The sequence below is a fragment of the Hippichthys cyanospilos genome, chromosome 19, assembly GCF_059441005.1.
Source record: "Hippichthys cyanospilos isolate Australia breed blue-spotted pipefish chromosome 19, RoL_Hcya_1.0, whole genome shotgun sequence".
Lineage (NCBI taxonomy): Eukaryota > Metazoa > Chordata > Actinopteri > Syngnathiformes > Syngnathidae > Hippichthys > Hippichthys cyanospilos.
The window spans coordinates 7,832,030-7,858,270 of NC_142387.1; the positions used below are offsets into that span (position 1 = coordinate 7,832,030).

Sequence of the window (26,241 nt, forward strand, 5' to 3'; positions counted from 1 at the left end):
ACAGTAAGAAAAATGTTATATTGTCATTCTCCTCCCACAAGATATAATTCTTATGTTTTGCACTCACAAATCATTTTTTCAACTCTCTACAGAGTTCCCTTGGCCTGGAAATACATTGTTTTGCTGACTAATACAGGGAGCCTCTGTTGTTCCTTTTGCACACCCACGTTGTCTGCAGGCCTAGTGGAATGATGGGGGAGCTAGCAAACCGAGCCAAAAAAAAATAAGAGATCATCAAGATGTGGCTTCTGAGAGAAGATAAAATTCTGCCATCACCGGCGCTTAAGTTGAGAGATGCTGATGCTGTAATGAATACAAAATCACTCCCATGCTAGCGTCTTCTCAGCAATCCCTTTTAAAAGGCTACCTTTACTTTTACATCCCACCTATCAATTCCTCTTCCAAATGAATACACAAGTGAGCGCCTTAGGCATATCCATTTGTAAAGAGATCTTATGTACACTCTGATAGTCAACAACAAAATCTAGGGCCAATGCCAGATGCCTAAAATAGAAGTAAAAGCTGTATTTGATCGGTCTACAGTCCTGGTATAATAATTTTAACTGAATGTATACATATCGAGAAGGATTGTAATCATTTTCTTACCCTCTCACATAAGTATAACAGGTTGGCAACTACACAAACAGCCACTTTTTTAATATATTTTTGGAAGGGAATATCAATTTCAAGGTCTTAATCCTTATGTTTTCACCAAACCCATGAACAGCCACTTGTGGAAAATGTGACCCTGTTTAAATCGGATGTCAAGGGCAGATTTCCAGACCTTTTTAGCATTTCAGGCAAACAGGCCACACTTGGAACATTGCCCTAATTGGCTTCATAATATGGAAATCCACATTCACAAGGCAGGCTCATATAAACCCCTCAATGGGGGTAAACAGTTACATTAAATCAAAATTATGAGTCAAAGGAGGCCCTGTGGTCTTCTTCACTGTTTGATACCAAATTGTCAGGTCATCTTAACTGTGTTGAACGCAAGAGTAATTGTGGATGCTTTGGAAGCAGACATGATTGTGCCTCATCTCAATAAGTGTTGGCAGCTTGAAAACAATGTGTTGCCTACATGCACATTACAGCATTGGTAAACCTTAATGACTAGAGGAAAGCCAAAGATTTTGATCACTGATCAGTATTCCAATAGTGGAAACACTTTCATTTGTTTTTCTGATTACTTTGGCCACACTCTAATACTGTAATGATGCTAAATATATACACGGCCTCTCAAATTATTCCACACTTAGCTGTGGAAACCAGGGGAGTTGTACCTAAATGGCATTTAATAGAGCCGTTCAACTAGGTGAATTCATTAGATGTGGAAGCATAGTGACTTTGAAAAACTAAATTATCTGAAGGCGCTGAGAAAAATAAAGAATATTTAAAAAAAAAAAAATCATGCTGCTACAACATTTGCTCTTACTGGTATGTTGGACCTGTCCTTAATTCTGCCATCAGTAAAATTGCAAAGCTTATTTTTATGAACAGCATTGCTACAATAATAATAATAATGGTGATGTAATATAATCACATTTAAATTCTGCTTTTGTTAGTATTATGTTCACAAATATTACATTTCTAATTGGCCACATAAGAAAATAATTTTTCGGCAAAATAAAATATCTTATCAAGTATTAATGCACTATTCTGGGAACAGTGTTAATTGACTAATGAGAAATTAACTCAATCCAACCCAGTTAAAATTGATCTTTGTCTATAGTTGTTAATGGTACAAAATCAGATAATATTCAATTTTCGAATGTATGTGAGAGATACCATCAACCATATATATATATATATATATATATATATATATATATATATATATATATATATATATATATATATATATATATATATATATATATATATATATATATATATATATATATATATATATAAAATAGCAGAATGACAAGTGCTTTGGCTAGATCACTTGCGTTTTTGTGTTTGCTATCTGATTTTGCTAGCATTCTGACCGCTGTGGCTGTAGTCTAGACACTAATTACAGTTCATTGGGCCTCTTTTTTCCAGCATAAATAAAAGGACAAAAAGGCCAAGCCATTAGCATCATGCAATGAAAGAAAAGCATTCAAAAGTCTTATTGAAGGCTGTGATTGATGCTAGCGGTGTATCTCCAGAAAAAATCTTGTGACATGAACATATAGCACACTTAATTCTTGCTGTTTTTTGCTCCTCTGATACAGGCTGTTTCAAGGTGTCACATCTTCCGAGGGCACCAATGACTATAGATCAAACCTAAATATAGTTTCCCAACACTTGCTTATGTGTAGCAATGGGATTAGGGCCTCCAAAGAAATGACACATATCCAATCTTCATGACAGCCACGCCCCTCTACTTCAAATGTCATCCCACTTCATCTCCTTGCTCTGTCTTTCCAACTCATTTTCCCCGTCTCTCGTTCCATTGAGCTGAGTAGTCACATTCACCTTGATGCTGCCTTGGCGAGCAGCGTGGATTAGTGTTATAGGCAAGCTTTTAGTTTGATTACATTTGGCCGTGCGCACCGTCCTTTATGTTTTTGCTGGAATAACCATGAACTCGGATACGCGGCTTGTCCTGTGCTCTGTCAGTAACAGCATGCATCGGCTTAAAAAAAATAAATAAAATAACGCAAGTCAAAAGAAAGCTGAATCACCTTCAAGGCTGAGCGCATATTATTGTGATTGAGGACAAAGGTTAGAATAGAAAAGAAACATAACAAGCCTTTAAAAACTGTGCAGTCGAGAGTAAAATTACTTGATTTTTTTTTTTCCTCTTTCCCATTGGGAGGGCTCCAAGTTGTGAAAATAAGAAATACTGTGGGCAAAAAAAAAAAAAAAAGGAGTTATCTTTTGGCAGAGACACTAAAAAAGTCTCGGTAAATAAACCGGCTTTGGATGAAAAAATGTATTTCAGAAACCTTAGCTAGTTAGGTGTGGTGCCAAGAGTCACCGACTTTTATTTTTTTACCTGACATCTTGTGAACTGAATGGCACTACGTGGATCCCAAGGGGCCCTCCTTTATTAGACACTTCAACCGGCTTGAGCATGGCTCTGCAAGATGATGATGGATGGGGTGAGAGGAGGGAGGATGCAAGAAATACAACAACACATAAATTACATGACTATAGAAAAGCATGGTATAAAAAGAATGTAATCAACACGACTGAATTTAAAATTTATGAGAGGCAGAGGTTAACATAGACTGCTGGTGGTGTGTTGTACTATAGATGCAAAGTCATCCATTACTAAAGTCACCCTTGTGAAACTCCGGGTCACCGATGGAGACTCCATTTAAGTGATTAAAATCAAATTGGTGTTAGAAATGAAAACAGACTAATTGAAAATTGCGCAAATCATGGTGTGGGGGGTTAATTCGTCCCGATAAAGACATGAAGACAGATGAACACAAGTGACCATGGTGCCTCTATCCTCATCTTGTCATTCTCATGTGGTCAGTGTGTTTTGTTTTTCTTCCTTTTAAAAGGATTTTAGAAATGCAATTCTGGTATTGTGTTTGGAGAATAGATAACAAAATATATTGCCCAATGATAGTTTGAGCCAAATTAACTCTAGCAAACACACATATTCATAACCGCCCTCCTTCAGGCCTTCACTCATGTTTGTTCTGATAAATCACAGCTGTGAGTGGAGTTTTTTTACTTAGCAAATTTTACAGTACATTGATGTGGTTAGACTAAAGCAGGACTAGGAGGCAGTAGGACTATATGTGTTTGTGTTGTAAAACTGTGTAAACCCATGAAAGATAAACTTCACAGTTAATAGAATGGCTCCCTAAGTTAAATAATTAACAAACATCATAAAACGGAACAAAATTGGTTTTGGTACAGGGAATTCATGAGCCTTCAAAGAGATAGAGTCATAAAATTACAGTCAGAACAACAACACAGTAGCAGGAACGTGTATGCATATATGAGTTTTAAATTGTGATTGAAAAACAAAATTAAACAAATCTGAAGGACATAATGGGGTCACTCACTCTAGATTTAACACAGGTGAATGATCCAATGAGGAGTCAGCTCTTCCCACTGGCTCTATCCTTTCAATTCTTTGTTCATGTGTTCGCCTCGCCTCTTCTTCCGCCTAAAAATAACAAAACAAAAAGAAAAATAGAATGTATAATTTACTGTAATATATTGTGCCATTTTGTCATTAGTGCTACTTGGTGGGGTTTTTATCTGCTCTGGCTTTTAAATCAATTACATGCTGCAACAACACAGAGCCTCAATACCAGGAAACCTGCAGGGATGGAGACATTTAATAACATAGAGAACAATTGCAGTTGCTCAGTAAGGTTAATCAACAAGTGACAAGCAAAGTGCACACTATGTTTTGTTAAGTGAAAAAAGGAGGAAGCATTTTCAGCTCTGAGTGTTCGAGCTTGTCAGCGTTCACAAAGCATATAGTTTCCTAAAGAAAGTATTTTCTACAGCATTGTTCTTTCCCCTCTCCCATGCTCTTTCTCTCTTTTTACTGAAATGTCAAACACAACCAAAAGGTCTTGTGACTTAGTTTTTTTAAGGAAATTGAGTCAAACGTTTTCTGGGGTATCGGTATCTTTGGCGAAGGCTTTGCCCCCTACATATTAAGTCAAGTTGGGGGATAGAATATGATGAGTAGTCTACTGTTGGACGCTAACCTAAAAGGATTTTCTTCTCAAAGCATCCAGTATGAAAATGAATCAGTCATTCAGTCAGGCCCATCTTTAATTAAACTGCATGTTAGGTGAAGTCCTGATTTGCCTGTGGGGCCATTATTCACAAAGCTTTTTAGAAAGGCCCCTGAGGTAAGCTGGTCATTTTCGTGCATACATACGAAGTGGATAAAGGACCTCACCTCCTGAGGGAATTCACAAAGACAGGGAGTTACATCTAAAAACTGAAGTCTCTCATAGGAACTCAAAACCAATATTTGACTTTCACACAGCCAAATATATATATATATATATATATATATATATATATATATATATATATATATATGTATATATATAGTTCTCTCTCTGTAAAACAATGACAGTTGAGTCTTAGGCAGAACGTGACCAATGTGTGCTTCTCGTCATGTCTTCACAAAGTACTGAGCCTAAATATACATTCACCTCTTTCTCCTTCAACTCTTCATCACCTCTGCCGTTCTTTGTTTCTGTGTTATTCTGAATATCTCCTTCCCATACCCTCTATTTCTCCCTTCCCTTGAGTGCTTTTAGCACCCTGTTGGTCCCATGGTAACCAGCAGAGTGGGCAAAACAACAAGGCTTTTCAGATTCCAGTAGCACTCAGTGCAGGCTTGCTCTTTTGCCCTTCTTGCTTGTCACTAATAAACCTCCATCCTAGCTTGCCCAGCAACCTCCTTTTATCCAATTGAGTGGGGAGGGGTTAGAGATCAATTCTGACCCCGTATAAAACCCACCACATGCGTGGCATCGGGAAGGGAAGCAGAATGTGAGGGTCAGGGCTTTATTGAAGAAGGGCGAGAGTGAGAAAGGCAAGAGAGGGAGTGAATGAGACAAAGCCGCAAAGTGCAAAGTCCTGTTACCTTCAAATTGGCTGGCAGGTTACAATGCTGAGAGGAGGAAGAGAAGGTAGCAGCTGTCTAGCCTGGATGGAGTACGGCTCTCACATAGACACACATGTACACGTGTATAATAAAGTCCACTGCTCGAGGATGGGACAAAGGCTGTGTGTTGAGGAGCTGTCAGCCCCCAACAGCTCAAGCACTAAAGGGAACCCACTGTAAGCGTGCACGCGAGTATGTGTGTGTTGTGCCATTAGCCATGGCCAAGTACAACATGTCGCTGTTAGGGGAGCTGGGGAAGAGGAAGACTCCCTCCTGAGCCAGTCTTTGGCATCAACGGCTTAACAAGGAAAGGGTTAAAGGTCGCGAAGAATGGTGGGTTTCTTACTGCCACGCCCCCCCAACCAGGGCTAAAGTCCATATGTGTGTGTGTATGTGTACATGTGTGACAGCTTCAAGTGTTGAACGTGCCATTCCGTTCATTTATAATGGCCAGTCTGTGCCAAGGGGAACAATGGAGGCCAAAGATCAGGATGTTGAAATGTCTTGGAATGAACAATGGATGTTTTCACTTCACGTACAACTCACGGAAGTAAGGAATTTACGTAAAGCACTGACTTGTTGAAATACGCTCAAGGACACACCTTCACTTTCATCCTGATAGGACTGGTTAAAAATATTAGTTTAACTGCCTTTTGTGAAATGTACCTCATATTGTAAGCCTGCTTATGGCAACAAACAACAGCTACATGTGAAAATATATTTGCTGTATGAGGGCGAGTTACAGAGGTTAAGGGAACTACCATAATTGTAGCGCCAGGCGTGCTGCAGTTAGACTAAACACTGTCCAACATAAAAGGACATCACAGTACTATTGTAATGCTCTCTGGCACAGATGTATGAAGACAAGCTGCTAGTAATAGCTCTTAATAGTCCCATTAAGGCTTCTTTAACACTCCAAAGCAATTACCGACGCTTGCATTTTCTTAGATCTCAAATTTTCTGCTTAAATATGTGACTAAGTGATGTTTTTTGTTTTTTTTTTTTGGTTGCTCTTTTTTTTCTTTTTTTTGGTAAGGGATGACATTATGGGTGCTTATAACACTGTCAAAAATCTGTGTAGTCAGTTAAGCTCCTCCAGAATTTTTCTTTTTGATAATGCCTTGACATGAGCAGCACAGTTCAGTTAAGTTCAAATTAATTGGAACATAACAGCTTGTTGCAAAATGTAGTTAGAATGACTCCTTTGCAAAATGTTGTTTGCTAACCTTTATACGTATATGCATTGTCATTAGTGACGATTAGTGGCACCGTAAAAATCCTCTATAACCAGAAGAGTGCTGTCATTAAAGCTAAAGCCCCCAGAGTGGCCTTTGTGATTGTGTTAAAACATGATTGTTGCACCCAATGACAGAGTCCGACTGTTTTCCACCATCTTTAACCCTTCCTTTACTGCGGGTTTGTCGTATCACACCACCATCAAAACAACCAATATGTCACAGGAACTAAGATTATGAGACACTAAGTTATATTGATGTCAGCCAAAAGAAAGCCTTTTACACAGATGAGCAAAGAGGGAATGTGATCACTGGCTGAAAGGGCCGTAATGACCAATTTATCCTGAGCACAAGTTTCGAAAGTGAATTTCGTGGCTGTCATTAGGATATCCCCCATCACCTTTCATTATGTTTATTTTGGAGGATGAGCCTTTCAGTGTGCAGCGATCGGTCATTGATCATGTGTTCAAATAACCTTTTCTAAAAAAGTTCACCACAGAGTACCTTTTCAGTGAATGAATATATATATATATATATATATATATATATATATATATATATATATATATATATATATATATATATATATATATCCTGCCAACTCTCTATTTGTAAAGTAGGCACAACAAAAGAAGATAAACACTTTTATCAAACAAAAAAGTGCTTTTATCTGTGACTTAAATGAATAAGATAAGTTATTTCTTATCCTGAATTAAACCATGTTTAATACTGCACATTGATTATAAAACGAAATATGTACAAATGGTAAACTATAACAGCACCATCTGATGGCTGTGGGGACAAATTCTCGTGGTTATGAATCACTTGATTTCTTGATGTTAGCTAGATGACAAGGAAATGTACATCCTGTTTTGTGTTATTCATTCTACAATTACCAGCCTTTTTCTTTACATACTTCGGTAACATTAACTACGATGATCACAGCAGCAAAATCAATATTATGCAGCATCATGGCTCAGGGTGGTAAAACGTCTCTTTCCCAATGTCAAAGTTATGGTCTTTTAGCCCTTATGACCCTGTCCAAGTGTCCTTAAGCAATATACGGATGCCCTCGGTGCTTAATCAAAGCTTTGTTTGTGTCGTTGAAGATTCAAAGCTACACTATATCAAATTAGGTTTATGCTTTAGCTACTCCTCCCTGCAACCTCAACCAAATTAAAATCTGTCTGCATTTGATGTGGAAAGTGTGTCTGGCTTGTAAATGTTCTGACGAGGATTTACTTCAGGCAAATTACGGAGACAGACAGGTTCCTAATGCAGTTAAGCTAATTAAATCAGAGATGTGAGGCTGCATTTGTCCACATCAGGGAACAGAATAGTGGCATGTAGATGGGAAGGAAGGTTAAAAGACAGACAGCGATGTTTGTGGAACATTTGCGAAAAGGAGGCTTTCTTTATAAGATAATGTCTCTCAATGGCTTCCTGCAAAATCTTTGCATTTTCTATCCTGAAAGGCAAACTTGCCCTTGTGAATATAGCATCTGCAAGGACCTGTTTTATATATCAGGTCTGGACTGATCTATCTATGACACCGTTATCTGTGCCTTTGTCTGCTGTATTGTTAAATTGAACTATAATGTAATTAGGTCAGCTAATTATGAGGGTTTAAATCAATCATCGGGTCAATAACAGAACCCTAAGCAGGCATAGTGACCAAGACTTTTCCCAAACTCATCAATAACGCTGGTATAAAACCCAACTATTCTTGAACCCGAGAGAGTTTCTACAGGGGGGAGCATTAGTGAAAATTGATTGATCGCAGGTTTTCATCCAGCGCAAGTCATACATTTAAAAGTGAATAAAGGGAAAGTGAATCAAACAGAATGTCGAGCCATTTATATTCAAATAACACTTCACACCAGTACAAAAGCAAGATTTAAGGTTTTTGATGTATTTAAAAAAAAGAAACTTCAAAAGGGAAATTATGTTTTTAGACACCTGGCTGAGGTGACGGAGAAGTGATCTGAAGAGGTAATCCTATGGTGGTGAGGATGTTGGAAGCGGATGGACTCATCTGAATCCTGAGTCTTAACCAGGGCATTAAAAAGAGACTTGGTGGAGCTTCTCGGAGATTAATCATCATTTTGAGCTTATTAAGAGGGAGGACAGTCTGCTTTCCACTGCTTAGAACGTTGAATCCATCTTTTATGCTGTGAAGGTCAGTGAGCGTCAGTGAATCAGTGATGTTAGTCTCAATGAGATAGCACAGTCGAGATATGAAATGTGGTTGAATACATTTTTCTTCCAATGAATGAGAATCACACATCACTGCACTGGCAAATTACCAGCTGAGCTCACAAACGTTAGATCAAGTAATTACGGCAACGCTGAAGAACACCGTGGCATATGCAAAATATAGTTTAACAGTGACCTCAGTCCTAAAGCCGCTGAACATCAGGATTTGATATATGAGGAAAAGCGAATGAGTTGGCTCATGGTGAACGATGAATTATTGAGAAGTAAGTAAACCGATGGTACACATTTCAGCTGGTGATTATGGAGCTCAACAGTCTATCCCGCGGATCAATATTTGCTGTTTTATTTGAGCAGGTGGCCATGAAGGAAGTAAAGGGGCTCAAAGTACTGGTGGAGGTTCTGTTGGCCTTGTCATTTGGTTTTAATTGGAATCTGAGACTCTCGGATGAGAGGAGGACATAAAGCAATTTGGCCAAGTCGCTGTTATTAGACGATCTAAATGAATTGATATGTTTAAATAAAGAGGAGCCTGTGTCCCAAAGTCCCCAAATTCCTCTGACTGGGCCAGATCAATCTTGTTGTGGATTTTCTTGAATATATTCCCATATGTAGGAAGAGGAATAAGCAACTGACTGGGAAGATTACTATTTCAGCCTATCACGCTCAACTTCACTTTCTAGACACTTTCTTTCTGTCCAATCTGTTGTGAAAAAGAGCCTAATTTCCACCCATTCGCATCCAACTGTGACCACTTTTGTATTACTTGCCATGCAAATGAAATGCGCCTTTCAGGTCACAATGGTGAGGCTGTCCCATCTCATGTTTCTCTTCGGCTTCGTGAAGTGGATGTTTATTGTCGGTCGGGGCCTTATATTTCCTCGGCAACTTAAATGGATTTACCCCCTAATGGAGCCAATAAAAATGTGAGGAAAGTATACTGGACCACACTGTGTTGACGTGGACTCATTTGACACACTGAGGAGAATTGAAATGTGCGGCATATCGAAAAAGAAAAAAATATGAGAAACAGAGGCAAACACAAATAAATCTGACTTATGACATAGTCTATCACATCAATATAAAACCACTTAAACGGAATAATAAATCTCAGGAATTATTTTACTGAACAGTAATTGTAATTATCAGATGAGATCTGTTCACTGCTGTCCATGCTGGTTTGGATCCAGGCCGGCACCCCAGTTTTATTCCCTGAAGTCATTATTGTCTGCAGCTAAGGTGCCCCGTCTCTCAATGATTTGTGGGTAATGAGCTGGCACCTCCCTGTTCAATTATTCTCATTGAGAAAGTGATTTCTCACTCCACGGGGCAAATCAGAGAAGCCGAACACATGAACTCTAATCAAAAATTAGTACGTTAACAAGCAGCAGCGCGGAGAGCACACCGCACCCAATGCAGCGTTTTGATCGAAACAAGAGGCAAAAAAAAGGAACAAAAAGAATAAATAATGGGAAAAAAAATCCCACACTGGTCAAAGCAGCTTTCTATGGTAGGGAAAATGCAATGCTGCCAATTGATTATACAAGGTCCTCCTCAAGGTCATTTTTATTCTGCCTACAGCTCTCTGTCACTTTTGATAACTTTCAAACGGAACACTTTCTTGCCCATGACCTCCCCCACTCCGCCCCTAACAGAGGGAGCAATAGAATAGAGGTACCAGTGGCTGTGCGAGAATCTCAAAAAGTGCAGACAGAAAATGAAAATGTGAAGTGAGGAGAAAAGTATGCAAAGTCCAGGGATGTACACCATTACGCCACAGACATGATGTTTGACTCCTTCAGTTATCTAATGCTTTTACTTCACATATGTAAAAGGGTTTAAAATTAAACACCTTTATGCTACATATCAACTTTAAATGAAAAATAGCAAAATATCATCCAAAAAAACAGCTCTTTCTCTCAATCCTGTGCCGCCATATTGACATTTTGTCATATTTTTATTCAGTTTTTTTCTGGACTGATAAAACATAGTATTGTAACATTAGGTATGTTATTTTATGAACATTTTGACAGCACTTATTATAATATATATACGTAAATGTCTCTCTCACTCATATATTGTAAATGTCTCACATTACATAGTGATGACTACAACAATGTTAATTGTAAATTAGTAATGTTCGCTTTGATTTTTTGGAATTGTGAAGGCTTTTGAGACCCTGTGGTGATTAAGGGCTATATATATACCGTATATGAATTTGACACGACTAACCTGCTCTGGACTAACATCATACCTGCTCTTGTCGATCAAGCCAGCGATCCACCATTGGGTGGTTTGCACTTAGGGAGGATCTGGTCATCTCTCTTTGAAACTGAGAGGCCCGGCCACTTGCATCTCGTGGAAGACTCCGGTAGGCATGGGCTCCTCTACCCTTTGGAGAAAAACACAGTTGGTAAAACATTCATTGAATTAGTAGAGCTATTCAAATTGGTGGTCATTTGGTTTGGATTGGGTATGGAAACGTAAACCCTACATGTCTATAGCATCTAAGCAAGTTGAGAAAACCCAATTGAAATATATACAGGTTGTGTTAAGAGTGATGAAGCTATCAGAGAAATCTAAGCCCAAAGTTAAATGTGGTGTGACGGACAGAGGAAGCGTTGCAGGGTAAATTTGTGAAACTCAACTATAACAAAAAGACTCTCTGATAGTTAGAAGGGCCTCCATTTTCAATATCTAATCTTTAATGACCCAACACGTCATGAAACCAGAGGAATCGTAAAATCATTGGAATTTCAACTTTAAAAGTTGGTAAATTAGCTGAACCTCGGATGTATTAAAGACCATGAAATAGTGATGTCAGTTATTGCTGATGCATGCTTACCTTTAATATAATTAGCCATGATAGTCCAGTAGGTCTATATTTGTTTGAAAAATTCTTTGAGCTTTTTACCGAAGAGGATGAAACCACCTGCACAGTTCACCTGACAGACCTGATTGCTGATTTGCTGTCGTGAATGGTTTTCACATTCAACAGGCACTGGAGCTCTGATATTTATTTTTGGGTCAGCTTCCTGATGAGGACCTTCTACCCCAGTTGCTAAGTTTTAGACGAGTTTAAGTTGTTTTCAGACTCCTTTCATTTATATATGATGTAAGCCACTGCGCTCACTGGGACCTAGAAAGCAGCTGCACCCTTTCCAAAATCTGTGCTTTGGGACAATCTTTTCTCAGAGGTCTACAGACAATCCCTTCATGCTTGGTTTGTGCTCTGACATGCACTGTCAACTGTGGGATCTTAGATGGTTATGAGTGCACCTTTTGAATTAATGACCAATGAAGTGGATTTATCGCAGCTGGACTCCAATTAAATAACATCTCCAAGATGATCGGTTGAAACAGTTTGCACCTGATCTCAATTTGGAGCTTCATGGCATATATAAATAACAATTGTGTGCAAACTTGAATTATATATATATATATATATATATATATATATATATATATATATATATATATATTTTTTTTTTTTCCCCCCCATTTATTATATTTGTGATGTTACAAAAAAACCTCAATGATCAAGGAAATATTTAGAAAATGTCTGTCGGGTATGCTTTGTATTTTCCTCATTTACTGTCAGCATAATTCTTTGAATATCTTCTGTTAACCTAATCAGTACATCACATACTACTTTAAAGATTTATGTACCTCTTCTGCTTAAGTCGGCATTCTTTTATGAGAAATTTGAAATATAGTGTAGTATATAAAAGTATAGAGCGATCTGATGATAGTTTGCTGCCTGTATTTCTTTCAATCCCAAACGCATGTCGACCAAAGGATACCTTCTCGAAAAAATTAAAGGCTTTCTTGCCATTTCTCCGATCTTCACTTGGAAGTGTTGCAGCTTTGACAATGGGAGTCTTTACAAAGGATTATCAGACGATGCAGAAAGACTAATCATATGGAGGGTTGCTGTGTCACATCCTGTCTACTGAATGGTCGTCTCAGTTAGGATTAAATGTCTGTCTGCACCATGTGGGTTTGTGGCCATTTAAAAAAAGTTAATTGGCATGTTTTCTGGTTTTGCAGTTCTCAAGGAACATATAGCTTATTTCTGTCACTGTTATTTTTGCTGTGAAACTTTATAACCAGATGCTTTAAGTCAATTGCGGAATAAACACACCCAGAGTCAAATTTACTTGATCAAAAAGCAGAAAGGAAGCCAAAAATAGCGTCACTGCTGGATATTGGGGGATTTTAATTGAATCGTCTCAAGTCCAAATGCAGCACTGTGACTTCAAAGGGGAAGCAGTAATACTTGAAAGTTGTAGGGAAAACAAAATGTGGCACGTGATCTGAAGGAGAACACTCAAAAGCCGATTATTTGTACCCCACCTAAAAGGTTGTAGTTCTGGGGTGCTCAATGCATCGATTTTGCTCAATGCATCAATTGGGCCCTACCTCTGAGGTTTGTGTTGGTTAATCGTATGAAATGCCACTACATAGGGAAAAAACAAAAACAAAACAAAACAAAAACAACAACACTTTTGTTTACAACGGGAGCTGCTCAGTGAGAGCAAACTATTATCAAGTAGACCATTTTCACGACCATGCTTCAGGGAGGAACCATTAGGGTACAGTTTATTTTGAAGCACTGACTGTCTCACAATGTTTTACTGTTTTACTACAGTGGAGTAAATTGATTGGTAGCACATTCTCCCTGTGTATTACATTGCACTTCTGGACCGACAAAATAAAAAAAGAAAACACAGATCTCGCCTTATTCTTATTAGTTATGGTGCTGAGATGCATTGAGTGCCCATCATAGGTTATTATGTACATTCCCATAGGTCAATATAATCCTCCCCCACTCCCCATAGATAATGGGATGTTAGCTACTGAAAAAGAATATCTCAAGGCAAGAAAGTTTGGGCACCCCTGTAGGAATTTTTTAAAAAGCCGTAAAGTACACTCAGTTGAGAAGTGAGTTTGTGTGGTCATTTTAAGGCAAATGTCTGGAATGACTTTAGGATGTTACCTTTCGTTCGAGGCTGTTGGTACCAGGGTTTGCGTGAGGCTTGTGAAAGCCAGCAGTTGTGGACCAGCGACTGGGGTCTTTTCTGAATGGTTCCTCTTTACCAAGCAGGATTTCTCCAGCTGCAAGCCCAGCCAAAGAGGGATCACTACTGCGACGGACATGGAGAGGCATGTCTTGTTGGGGGAACAGAATAAAAAGAAAATGAGCAAAAACAAAATGTACAAGCATGGACAATTACCACAATTTACATTTTTGAGCCCTGAGTCGACTCCTAACAAAACAAGTAGCAAATATTTTAGTCCAATCCCCAGTCCAGAGAAAACATTTACTGAGGAATCCATGCTGCTACAAATGCAAGCCGGCTAAGTAGGTCTGAGAGTTTGGTGAGGGTGAGAATCATTAGAAAGCTCCCAAAGGCCAGATGGATTGGTTTTTTTATCGTTGAAGCTTCCCGAGCAATATATCCATAATTATGCAAATAGTTTGGTAACCAGCTGTCATCAATCACTGGATCAGTGCAGTGAGCATATGCTGGTGCTAAGCTTCCATCTGATATGCCACAGACAAGTCTTAGCAGTAGGTACAACGCAGATTAATCTCTCCTTGAGCTTTCTGGAAGACACACTTATTTAATACTGTGACAAGAGAAGCACGCGTTAAAAGATACTGTAAGTGATTATTGTGGCCGCCTGCAGTAACTGTGGCAATAATTAGACTGCAAAACAGTCATTTTGTCAAATTCCCAAGCCAAATTAATAGCAGTTAATCAGATGTGAATAACCAAACATGTCACTTGTTACCAAAGGTGAAATTCATAGCTTACAAACTATTTACAGCATTGTGATTATTACTATGTGATTATAAGTATATATTAGATTTTGACATTTGTACAATTGCATTACAGAGAGGTTTTACGGACATTGAAGGCCATTTCTCAACTGTTTGTTCCATTGTTCTTGATCCTGTTTCATCAAATGTTTTAATCCATCTCAGTGGCATGTTTTTTGTTCCTTCAAACAATAAATCTTGATAACAGATGAAGGAAACAATGTTAGTCCATTGATTGAATCAGCATTCTTCCTTGCTAGTGATTTGTTGTTTTCTTATCTATTTTTCCTCCCTCAATTCGTCCTTAATGGTCAAGCAAAGCATCTTTGATGTATGGCAGCTTACATGTTAAAAAGATTTTAGAATGCTTCCAAATGCAAGGGTGCTGAAAAATGTTGCATGTCCTGATCGGACCATCGGGGAGAACATGCGTTAAGGAATGTGCTGATATCTGATCAGAGCAGCTGTTTCAGTCACAGGACATTAAACTGTTGTCCCCCGATTGCTAGTGTCTGTGACTTGTTTCACTACATTTAATACATTTCACAGGAGTTTAAACAAGCAACTACCCAAATTAAAAAAGAAAACAGGATGGAAAAGTATGTTACCTTGGTTTAGTCAAATTGACTTAGAACTTGAGTACACTTTTAAGAGATTATGGAAAGCAACTTTTTAATTTTGGGGAGGAAAACAGTTGAGTCTTCTGATTGTCAATGTGTGGGATTAAAAAAAAATCAATTATATCTACTTACTGGTTCTTAAAATATAGGTTAGATAGCAGAGAAGCAATGGTTGTCCACATTAGCGATAGCTAATAGTTGAACAAGACTTAATTTCCCTCCATCCATTTTCTGTAGGCGCTTATCCCCATTAGGTTCATAGGCTTGCTGGTGCCTGTCCCAGCTGTCAACGGGCAGTAGGCGGGGGACACCCTGAAATGATTGCCAGCCAATCGCAGAGACGAAAAACCATTCACGCACCCAATCACACCTATGGACAATTTAGTATGTCCAATACACCTTCCATGTATGTTTTTGTTGTGTGGGAGAAAGCCAGAGTGCCCGGAGAGAACCCACGCGGGTTCGGGGAGAACTCCACACAGGAAGGCACGAGTGAGGTGGATTTGAACTCGGGTCCCTGAACTGTGAGGTGGATGTGCTAACCACAACTCCACTGAGTCGCCCTTAATTTCTATGACCATTATTTTTTCGTTAAATCCAATTATTTTATGAACTCGTTCACATTACAAATGTGACTTCTGATGTGAACAGAATGCATCAGTGATGTGACAAGCATTCACATTTAATAACCAGCCAGATTCCAACTAAGACAACCATTGATCCAGTAATCCAGAAGGCTAGGGTGGTGATGGGCTAATAAAAGGTGGCTTGATCCAGGAATTATGGCCAGGGTGCAGGGTCCACAAACAATTTACCACAGGGGGCAGGTCAAACTTTAAAGGGCGATCACCTCTTATTGGGTTGACCTTTACTATTTTCTCCCATCTTGTTTAAATGACGCATATATTTGGGAACACACACACACACACACACACACTCATACTCCAAAGCAGAAAGCTGATTAAAGCTAACATAATGAACACTATGTTCTGTACATACATAACAATATCATCCTATCTATGTGTTATGGCTGGGTGTGTATTTCTCTAATGGCCTTTTTGGCCTGCCACAATTTCAATCCATGAGTTCACTTTTTAACTGATATGAATAAAAATGCCAAGCGACTGTGGCTTCATGAAAACTCTAAATGCTATCTTTTTTTTTCCATGGGTTACTTTGAATACATCAAGTCTCTCTGCCAGTTCAATACCTGAATAAATTATGGCTCTGAGCCATTTTAACTCTCCCTCTCCAACCACTGACTACATATTGATGTCCCCTGTGTGAAGCCGGAGAGAATTTCTACTGAATACATACTGACCCAAATCATCAACATAGGTACAAAAGGTTCCGTTTTAGCTGACTGTAATAGAGTGGGAGGAGGCCTAGACTGTGACAAGGTGCAATGGAGATGAAAGATGTTGAAAAGACGCTCAAGGCCGAAATTGGGTTTCAAACACAACACATTACGACGTGTATTGGAGGGAGTATATATAAATATGTTTTGACTAAAGCAGGAGTATATGCATGATGGTTTATGTTAAAGCTATTAATCATACCATGCATGACATTGCCTACACCTGTTCAATGATGAGTGAGGGTTAGGGTTAGTCCTTTCGATGGTGAATTTCACTTAAGATAATCATCCAGACATCAGATAACACCTACGTAGTTTGCATTAATTGCAACTATATTTTCATCAAAGCATAAAGCGTTTAACATACCATCGCAAAGACACACATTTCTGCATTTGTGCTTTTGTCAGCCGCGATCAAGAACGTGATCAGTGAAACAACAAAACATAGATTTAACATCTAACAGGTGCACTTGAAAATCGGCAGGTATGAAATGTTTATTCAAATCTTCCGAATAGGGACTCTGTGAGTAATCAAAATCCAAAGCTGTGATTAATCTGATTGGCAAATGCATAAACACATCATTTCACACCTCACAAGTATAGAAAATGTTTATTGTCCTTAAGCTCTTTATACCATCTAACCATCTCAGGTTGAGATGACCTCAAACAATGACCTTTACTGTTTGCTCGAACACTTTGCAGCTGAGTGTGAAGCTGTCTGAATATAAATCGCTCCTACAGATCAGAGGTCATCTTTCTCAGTCATATTGGGTGGACAATGCCCTATGAGTTGGGAGTGAAGTCCTACCTCAAGTTCAAGACTTCTGTATCAAAGTATTATTTGAGAGAGGAGAAAAACGTGACATGAAATTAGCAAACAAATCAGTCAAAAATGATGTCTTAAATTGTAAATATATGTAACTGAATCCTAATCAAAAGTTCTGTTTTTGTTTGAAAATGTTCTTTAAGTTGATGTAACCCCACACATAGACATGCATGCACACTCACTTTCAGGCATACACACACTAGAAATAATTGAAAAAAAATTATTCGCACCAGGTTTTCCCGTCACGCTAACATCAAAGTCTGGTCAGGATTTTATTCTTCAACTAGTTTTGATTCTTGTCGCTTGAGACATTTTATTGCTCTCGAGTCCCTAAGGGGACCATGACAGAAGTCTGTGTCCAATATACAAGCTCTCTTACACGCGCACACGCACACACACCCACACCCACACAGTCGTCTATGCTAATTTTTTTCATTTTAACCTCCAATCTAACAGTGCACACGAAATAGCTGGTAATACTGTGCCCTGTTCAGACAGTGTGCAAATGGCATTGCATAACCCTCCCAACTTTGGGTTTCCAAAATTCATAATGTTTTCAATTATGCAGCCTATTGCAAAAATAATATGGGTGCCAAACCTTTTGTTTTTCTTTAATTATAATAATAAATGCAGAAAAGCTAAACATTTGCATTGGTAACTTTAAGAAGTTTGACGGCTGCATATTGTCAAGTAACCTACCCTGGAACTTTCAAAAGGTTGCAAAAAAACAATAAATCGAGAGGAGTCTGTGAGCATGTTTTGCCGTGATCAAAGCTCTGATTGTGGGCCAAAGTAAGTACCCTGAAAGTGGCCCTGTGAGTGGGAAGATAGGAATGTAGCGGGAAGGGCTCGTCCTAGTTCTTTGAGTTGAGGTTTTGATGAAAAACAGGAGGACAAAAAGAAGTGGAATGTGAGACAAAAGTAGATGCAGCCAAGATGATTCATATATCTGTTTCATAATATAAATTACGGGCAATTTTCGGAGAGCTGAGGCTGACTATTGACGTGAAATGAAAATGAGAGACAAGTTGAAGCAGGCGAAGAAAGAAAGAACATTCTACTTTATATAATACGGTCCAGCGATGGGAACTGTAGGATTGAGCTTGGGCTTCTTCGAGCAAGGCCTTAATTCAACTCAGAGCTTTGTCGGGGCGGCCATTTTGCCACTTGACTCAAACGACATCACAGCTACCCAAGCCTCGGGTAATGATCAATCGTCACTCATGTTGTGAACATCACATGAACAAACACAGAAAACAGATGAGCCGTGATTGGTCGTTACCTGAACCCTGGTCAAGCATGATTAACTTATTCATTGCCGCCCAAGTAAAAATGGATTTTGAAATTCATAGCCATCTATGGTAGTGAATGCGGTAATTAAGTATGAGAATAAAAAACAATAAAGTGTGCTCATTTGTATGTAAGTTGCATCACAAGGCTGTCAGAAAGATACTGTCCACCACCATGTGCTCCATCTTAATAAGTGACCTCCCACTGGGAGGTCAGTGCAGGAACAACAGAGACACGTGGGAGCCTCTCACAAAAGGGACTAATGAGGCAGGAGGAGAGGTTCGCAGGTCCACAGGGATGAAGAGCCTGGAGACAAAGAGATGCTAAATACCCAAAATGGCTTTGTGGACTTATCGTGACGACGGTGGGCGGCAATGCCCTTGGAAAGCCGTGACCCTCTTTTCACATGTGATGTAAATGAACCCCAGAGAGCTCAAATGGAACACCTTGGAAATTACTTGTTATCCTGTAGGTTTTAAGGCTGTCAAATTCACAGTCCCGCTTCCCATTCTCTGTCGGCAAAGGTATCACATCTATCAAACCAAATATGTTTCATCTTTATGCGATTATGAAACCCTCCCGTTGGGCTTATTTACTTAAGTAAAAGCCAATATTTTAGATTGTCACAACCCACTAATCTTTGTAATGTGCCCCTGCAAAGAGTCTATACTGCTGACATGACACCCAATTCAGACCAAACAAACAAACATATAGTCTTGCCTCCCATGCTCCCCGTCACAGGGTTAATGCCACTCGCCATTTAAGTTGACGTCTCGATGTAACCAAGTGTAAATCATTATGTTTCTCATTCAGGCCTGACTGCTCTGATGCTAGTTTAAGTGTGACACATAACCTTAACAGCACTGCTCTCAGCCGTGTGAAGGAAGTAATAAAGCAGTCAAAAAGCTCTTTCTCACCCACGCGCACATAGTGCAGCATGATTCAGCTGTTTGGCGATGCCTTTATAGAGGACCCTTACAGGAGCAATAACGGGCACGGTACTGGTAACAAAATCCCAGCAGTGCTGAGTGGGGTCTTTTGCCACTTCAAACACTTCGCACTTCATTTTCTAAACACTCCCTTCACCATTTAACACCGCTAGCCATTTCAATAATTAGCTATAATAGGCTGGGCATGATATTACGACAGTATGAGTGTTTTTATGACCAATGGTCCCAACGAGAATGAACTGAACACCCACTCGTTAGCAGTTTGAAAACCCGGCCTTGGAGCTGCCGTCTTGCTCCCCCAACAGGACTGAGTATGATTTAGTGTGTACACAGTCAATAGCCCCTCTGCTCAATAAAGCAGAAGATGAGGCTCAGGAGGTCTGAGGAGTTTTAAAGTGCTATCGGTGTTGTAATGACGAGGCGAGCTTTATGAGATGATCGAGTCGTACATTGAGGCCTCACAACTGAATGTGTGATTCACTCCATTGTGTGTGAGTGAGGTGTTTCAAGAGAGGTTATGCACAGACGACCGCTAGTACACTCTAAAAACAGTTGGGTAGATATATTCAAAAATTCAATTTTCTGACATGTTTGCCGGGAAAATAATGAACCCAAAAAGTTGAGTGAAGGACTTGTCCCAATTTGACCCAAGCCCTGGAACCAGATTCATTGCTGAAACAGTGAATGAGTCTAACAATGAGTCTTTGTACAGTTGCCATGAAGCAAATCTGAATAGAAAGTTGAAGGAACCAATCAGCAAAGAGTGGACATGACGTTGAAAACGTGTAATAAGCAAGTCATAATTAACAGTAGTGATGGAGGGGGGTCAATTTGGAGTAAATTCAACATTGCTAGTCAAAAAGAAAAAGAAATAGGGCTGTCACTAACGATTATCTTTATAGTCGAGTAATCAGGATTTTTTTTTCAATTAGCAGACTAATCACGATTATTTTTTTGCTTGAATTTAGCTACAGTTGTGATGCAGATTCTACATTACCTCATGATCCCTTCACCTCAAAGACTATATAGTATATTAATTTACACACATAGTAAAAGAATTTGTATATTCTTATTCAAAACACCAAATAAATTACAAAATTACATGAAATAAATGAGAATGATTCAATTTAAAAGTGCAATCTGTCAAAGAGTGAAAATGCTACTTGATAGCTTGTTACATTAGTTAGAATAAACATGAATAGTGAATTTGTACTGTAAACTATTCACAACTTTTGAGTAAAACAAACAATTATCTATTTGCTGAAAGTTACCTTTAAACCATATTGGGCTATTTTTGACGCAACCATTTCCAGAGTGAAGTCTGTAGTATTTCTAGCGCTTATGAAACAAAAAACCTGTGTTAGTGAGCCAGAGCTAGCTGAGAGACATTGGCGGGATAAAATTAGTTGTTTATATTCAAAATTTTCCGATCCATAATTACCCTCTATCAACACCAACAGAATGTACTGTATGACCAGCTCATTGGTGGGGGGAGAGATCGAGGATGTGGTTGTGAACTTAGCGCCAGATAAAGCATGAAGCCAGATGACAGAGATGGGTATCAGTAGCCGCTATCAGACCGAGCAGTATGTGGTTCCAAAACCTAAACCTGGTCGTTTATCTATAATGGGCAATCGGTGCTTTTGGAAGTCTCCCAAAATCTGCTGGGGGAAGCTCCAATCAAGCAGCATGAGCTTAAACCTTTGACAAAAAGTTTGAAATAGCTACTTTTAAGACTGGGTCACATCATGTTTCTCTGGAATTAAATGTTAGAATTTAATACCAAAACAGTCACCACGAAATGTACACAAATGTGTTGTTGGTTACACTGTATCTTAATTACTTTTATTCGGCCTTGGCTAGTGGCACCCTGCCTCTTGAGTAGCAGTTCACTAATCCAAATTGGATTAGATAAAGGTCATCCTCTTCAAAAGGCACCTGATACCAAACACACAAATGCTCATATGAACACACACACACAGACATGGACACACAAGCAATCCATTTAATGACCACCCGCCCTCGCTGTCAGGGCCGGACAGTGGACAACACGTTTCCAAAGCTACTGAATTACTTGGTCTGTTTTATAAATAGGAAAAAAAAATCTCATTAGATTTATGTTAAATTGCAATCATTATTACCATTTAGATCATATTGTCAGTTTAGATATTAAGAGTCTGGCGTGCACAGCATGTTTGCACGTCTTGAAAATAGGCCCCAAGGTGTTGCAAAGTCAAAACAAGGAAGGCAATATTTGGGAGTATTCAATGGGGAAATCAAACTAAAAGATGAATATAAATAGCCTCCCTTCCTCAGAGCGTCGCTGCCAGGGGTGACATCATACTTTGATTTCTGATAAGCAATTTTACTGCCAGTTGTTTGCTCGTCGACAACTCCGGCAAAAGTTGCCTGTGTCTTTGTTGCTTCTGCGCAAACTCGGTATTTTCAGTGTTGTAATTACAATTGTGTAATGAACACTTTGCTATCAGGAGGCCAACAAATTCTGCTGGACCGAAGCAGACAAAAATGGTTTTCACACTGTCAAAGGCCCTGAATTTCTCTCAGTGAAAGTTTCCACCCATCTTTATTGCAGACAGTTTGCGAGACTCCGGAATGAACTTTTACAATAGTGCAGGTGAGAGAGGTTCACTTGCCCGTGTGACTTCTTGCTTTTATGTGAGTTCTGGTCATGGATGAGCTTTGAAGTTTAGGACAGCAGTGCATCAGCCAACTGGTTCCACTTCACGCAACGTCAACACGGGTGCATGAGTAACCTCTGAGTCGATGGCTTGGGGTGGCCTTTTGGGTTTACTTGCATGTCCACCTTTGTTGGATGTGTGTTCAGATGTGCGCATGGCTAAACACCGCGACGGTGTCTCAGTCTCTTTGTTTCATTTTTGCTTGTCGGTTAAGGGAGCACATTGCCATTCCTTATATGCACTGCACAGTCTTGACAGACAGTTGGCTTGTGCACCTGCAGAATGCCAAGTCTTAACAATTGATTTCCCATTCCTCCATTGTCCAAAAATTGTTGGATACATTTTTTTGTTAAGTTTGTGTTTGAAGAAATACATTTTTGGTTCTGTTGTTAACTGGCATTCATCCTGACAGCTGGATTGATACAAAACTATATGATTTGTTTACTTCACTTTTCCTCAAGCTTCAAACTGAATGGCAGAAAGAAGTCTTTCCAATGCGCTTTGTTGCACATCGTAAACTCTCATTTTAATGGAGTAGATATTCTTTGTTTATAGGCTGAGTATGCATTTACATTGCTGAGGTTGACTTGACATAACACTATCATTATTCTCAGGTAAAATAAAAACGTTCCTGGTGCAGGGCAAAGCACTAAATCAAAATTGTTTTGAAAATCAAACATTTTAATGAGCTAAATTGTGACTGATGTTTTGCAAATGTGGCAGAATGCTTCTTGATTGTGAAATTTAAGCAACTTACTCACAAACCAGGAATGGGAAGTTTATATTGTTTAAAATCAGTATAGATTATGTTTGTATCAATATTTTCCACAGGACTTATGTATTCATAAATCAAACCTTGAACTAAACGAATGATGACGATGAAAATGAAAATGAAAATTTTATTTTTTGCCAATATCATTCAGTCCTACCCTCATTTGACCTGTGTCTGATATATTGAACTTCTGAATTTCATTTGCAGTGGTATGTCTACATGTGTTTTACTCAGCAACTTCAGAAGATCGATTGTGGAACATAATCAGTTTTGTTTTGTCTTTTTTTTTTTTTTGTTTCCCCCCCGCCCCCTTTTTATGACTCGTATGCTGGAAAATTGCATCACCAATGACAAAGCACATTCATATAAAATTTCACAAAACATATACAAAGTTTTGCAAAGGAGTCACGGTAGAATCGCGATAGTCACAATCTGCTCTTAATTTGAAAAGAGAAATAAGCAGGCCCTAACATGGCATTAAAAAGCATCACATTATATTTGCTGATACCTGCAAAAACCCTGTTAAAATCTCATACAACGTCTTAAATGTTTCATGTAACCCCAGGAGAACTCGCACCCCATTTAAGGATTGCCGATGTAAACAATATTATGACTCTTTATATATATTAGAATGGACGTTTCACAAGTCCATGTGCTATTTGTACAACATATTGTCAATGGACTCACTTGATCTCAAAGCAGATGGGGTGACCTCAATCTCGCTGTTGGCTTGGTAGGGCTGGAATGCTGACGATGATCTCAGCTCGCCAGCAAACGGCTCGGGACTCTGAGTGCCTGTGGAGCTGGCGCTTGTACCATCACCTCCATTGTGTGGATCTTGCTCTTCATATATAGCCACCAACTGATGAGAGAAAGCATAGCTTTTTAGGGGGGGAAATTTGCTATAAATAATATGAAAATCTAGTTTGGCATTTTACAAAAATATGATATAGATAATGCAACTAATAATAGAGGGTCAAATACAACATTTAGTGCAGCATGTAAACAGCAGCATGAGCAAAGTATTTTTGCAGGCGTGATGACATTTTATTCAAAGTCATGTTATATGGTGCAAATACAGTGTCATTGCAGGCAGGGAAGAGCACATTGTTGAAAATACAAAATACATTTTAATATCCAAAGAAAGTCCAACACTTGAGGTTAGTTAAAGTGGACCGTGTTCTGCATGTTAATTCTTTGGCTCTTTGCATCACATAAACACAGGAGAAACTACATGCAGTCCAAGCCACCGAATACACATTCTGTTTCTATTAAATTCAAAGACAATGCACTTGTGTGAGCATGCTTAAAGCTTGTGTGTGACAGTGAGACACCTGTGGGACTTTGCACGTGATTTACCATCGATATAATTGACAGCAATGTCTCATGCTGGCTTGCACAATTAAAGCAGGCTTCATATTTTCCCCTGAGCTGGTTCTTTCTGTGCATGCCAATATTTGTGTGAGACGTCTATCACTGAAACACTCTCTCCACTGCAATCACGCTGTATTCCCATCACTTCCAAATTGCATTTCAATGGTTGTGAGGGCTGATGGCGGTTTTGCTCAGTGTACCAAAGAAACTATCAGAGAGGCTCTACGGAGCACTTTGATAAAAGCGTACTTGTCAAAACATTTGAAATTGTCCAAAGCTGTACATTTGTTAAAATCTATCACTGTAAAACCTTCTGGACTTTAGTGACTTTCCACAAGTAGTAAACATTAGGGTGAGTTGGGGGGGGGTCTTAATCAGACTACAGAATAGTAATCAAAAATCCGCTATGATAATGATGACAGGGACAGCTGTGTGAATATGTTCAGGCAACACCAACAAGACAGAGAGAGAGAAAACGAGGGACTGACAGACAGTGGGAGAGCAAGAGTGAGCGATGCCCCCAGAGGTATTTTCACTGTCCAAAGTGAATGTGATGAGCCAATGAATAATTAGTGACAAAGTAATCAGGCCTCCTATTCATACGTTCCTGGGAGTATTTAGCAACTCAATGAGTTCTCTGCCTGCCAGCTGTCCATTTAGAGACACGATAAAGACTGTTGATAGTGTGGCGGCAAACTTCACTTTTTTATACAATCTGAATGTGCCCACTTTTACTTAACAATATTGGGTCAGTTTTCAGACTTCATTTGACAAACGGTGAATCAAACATACAGTACCTGATCAAATGGGGCCGCATTCAATAATGGGCTCGTTTTTGACAGCAATCATGTCTTGGTAGTATAAAGGATGTACCTAATTTCTATAAATAAGGAAAGTAAAATTTCATGAAAAAAAATCTCAGCATAATACATCCATCTTACAGTTATGAGGCCTACATGTTATCATTAGTCTGCATCTGTATAGAATTGAGGAAAATTATAGTGACTGGGTTTTTGAAAGTACTTACAAGTCCTATTTTCTTTCCTGACCAAACTATTTTAAATGTGGTTTTTCTGAGCCTTGGAGAAGTGGGCACTCTTGGCCAGAGGGAAAACTGAAGCTGTTCTTGCAGCTTCATGATGAAAGTCTTCGCAGAAATATGTTCCGTCTCTTTGAGAATTGGTCACAGTTTTGAGATTAGACAATTTCACATTTCATTTGTGCTTTTACATTTTTCTCCGCTTGGCTCCACAGTGAAAGTGCTAAAATGGTTTATTGTTTTAGTTTTTCTTCCAAAAGGAGGCAAACATTTTGTGCGAAACAAATGGGACTAGCGTGGCTAATTGTCCAGTGGCATGACAGTGACAAATTTTCCAAGTGGCGGGCGGTATAGAACTAGATACGGAGGAACAATTTTTTACAGCCACAGGAAGACACAAACCACAAATTGTGTAGAGTGAAAAGAAGAGGAGCGTTAATAC

General features: G+C 39.0%; 1 protein-coding gene across 1 annotated transcript in view; it reads right to left on the reverse strand.

The window, feature by feature from the left end:
• LOC148407777 (partitioning defective 3 homolog) overlaps nt 1-26,241 on the reverse strand; it is a 217,593-nt gene that overhangs the window by 133,297 nt on the left and 58,055 nt on the right. Inside the window, exons 3-7 of the mRNA XM_088402015.1 lie at nt 24,074-24,248; nt 14,045-14,217; nt 11,300-11,437; nt 4,020-4,123; nt 2,990-3,073 (exon numbers count right to left, since the gene is read on the reverse strand). Of these exons, the coding sequence (XP_088258141.1) occupies nt 2,990-3,073; nt 4,020-4,123; nt 11,300-11,437; nt 14,045-14,217; nt 24,074-24,248 (674 nt within the window). The remainder of the gene's footprint in view (nt 1-2,989; nt 3,074-4,019; nt 4,124-11,299; nt 11,438-14,044; nt 14,218-24,073; nt 24,249-26,241) is intronic.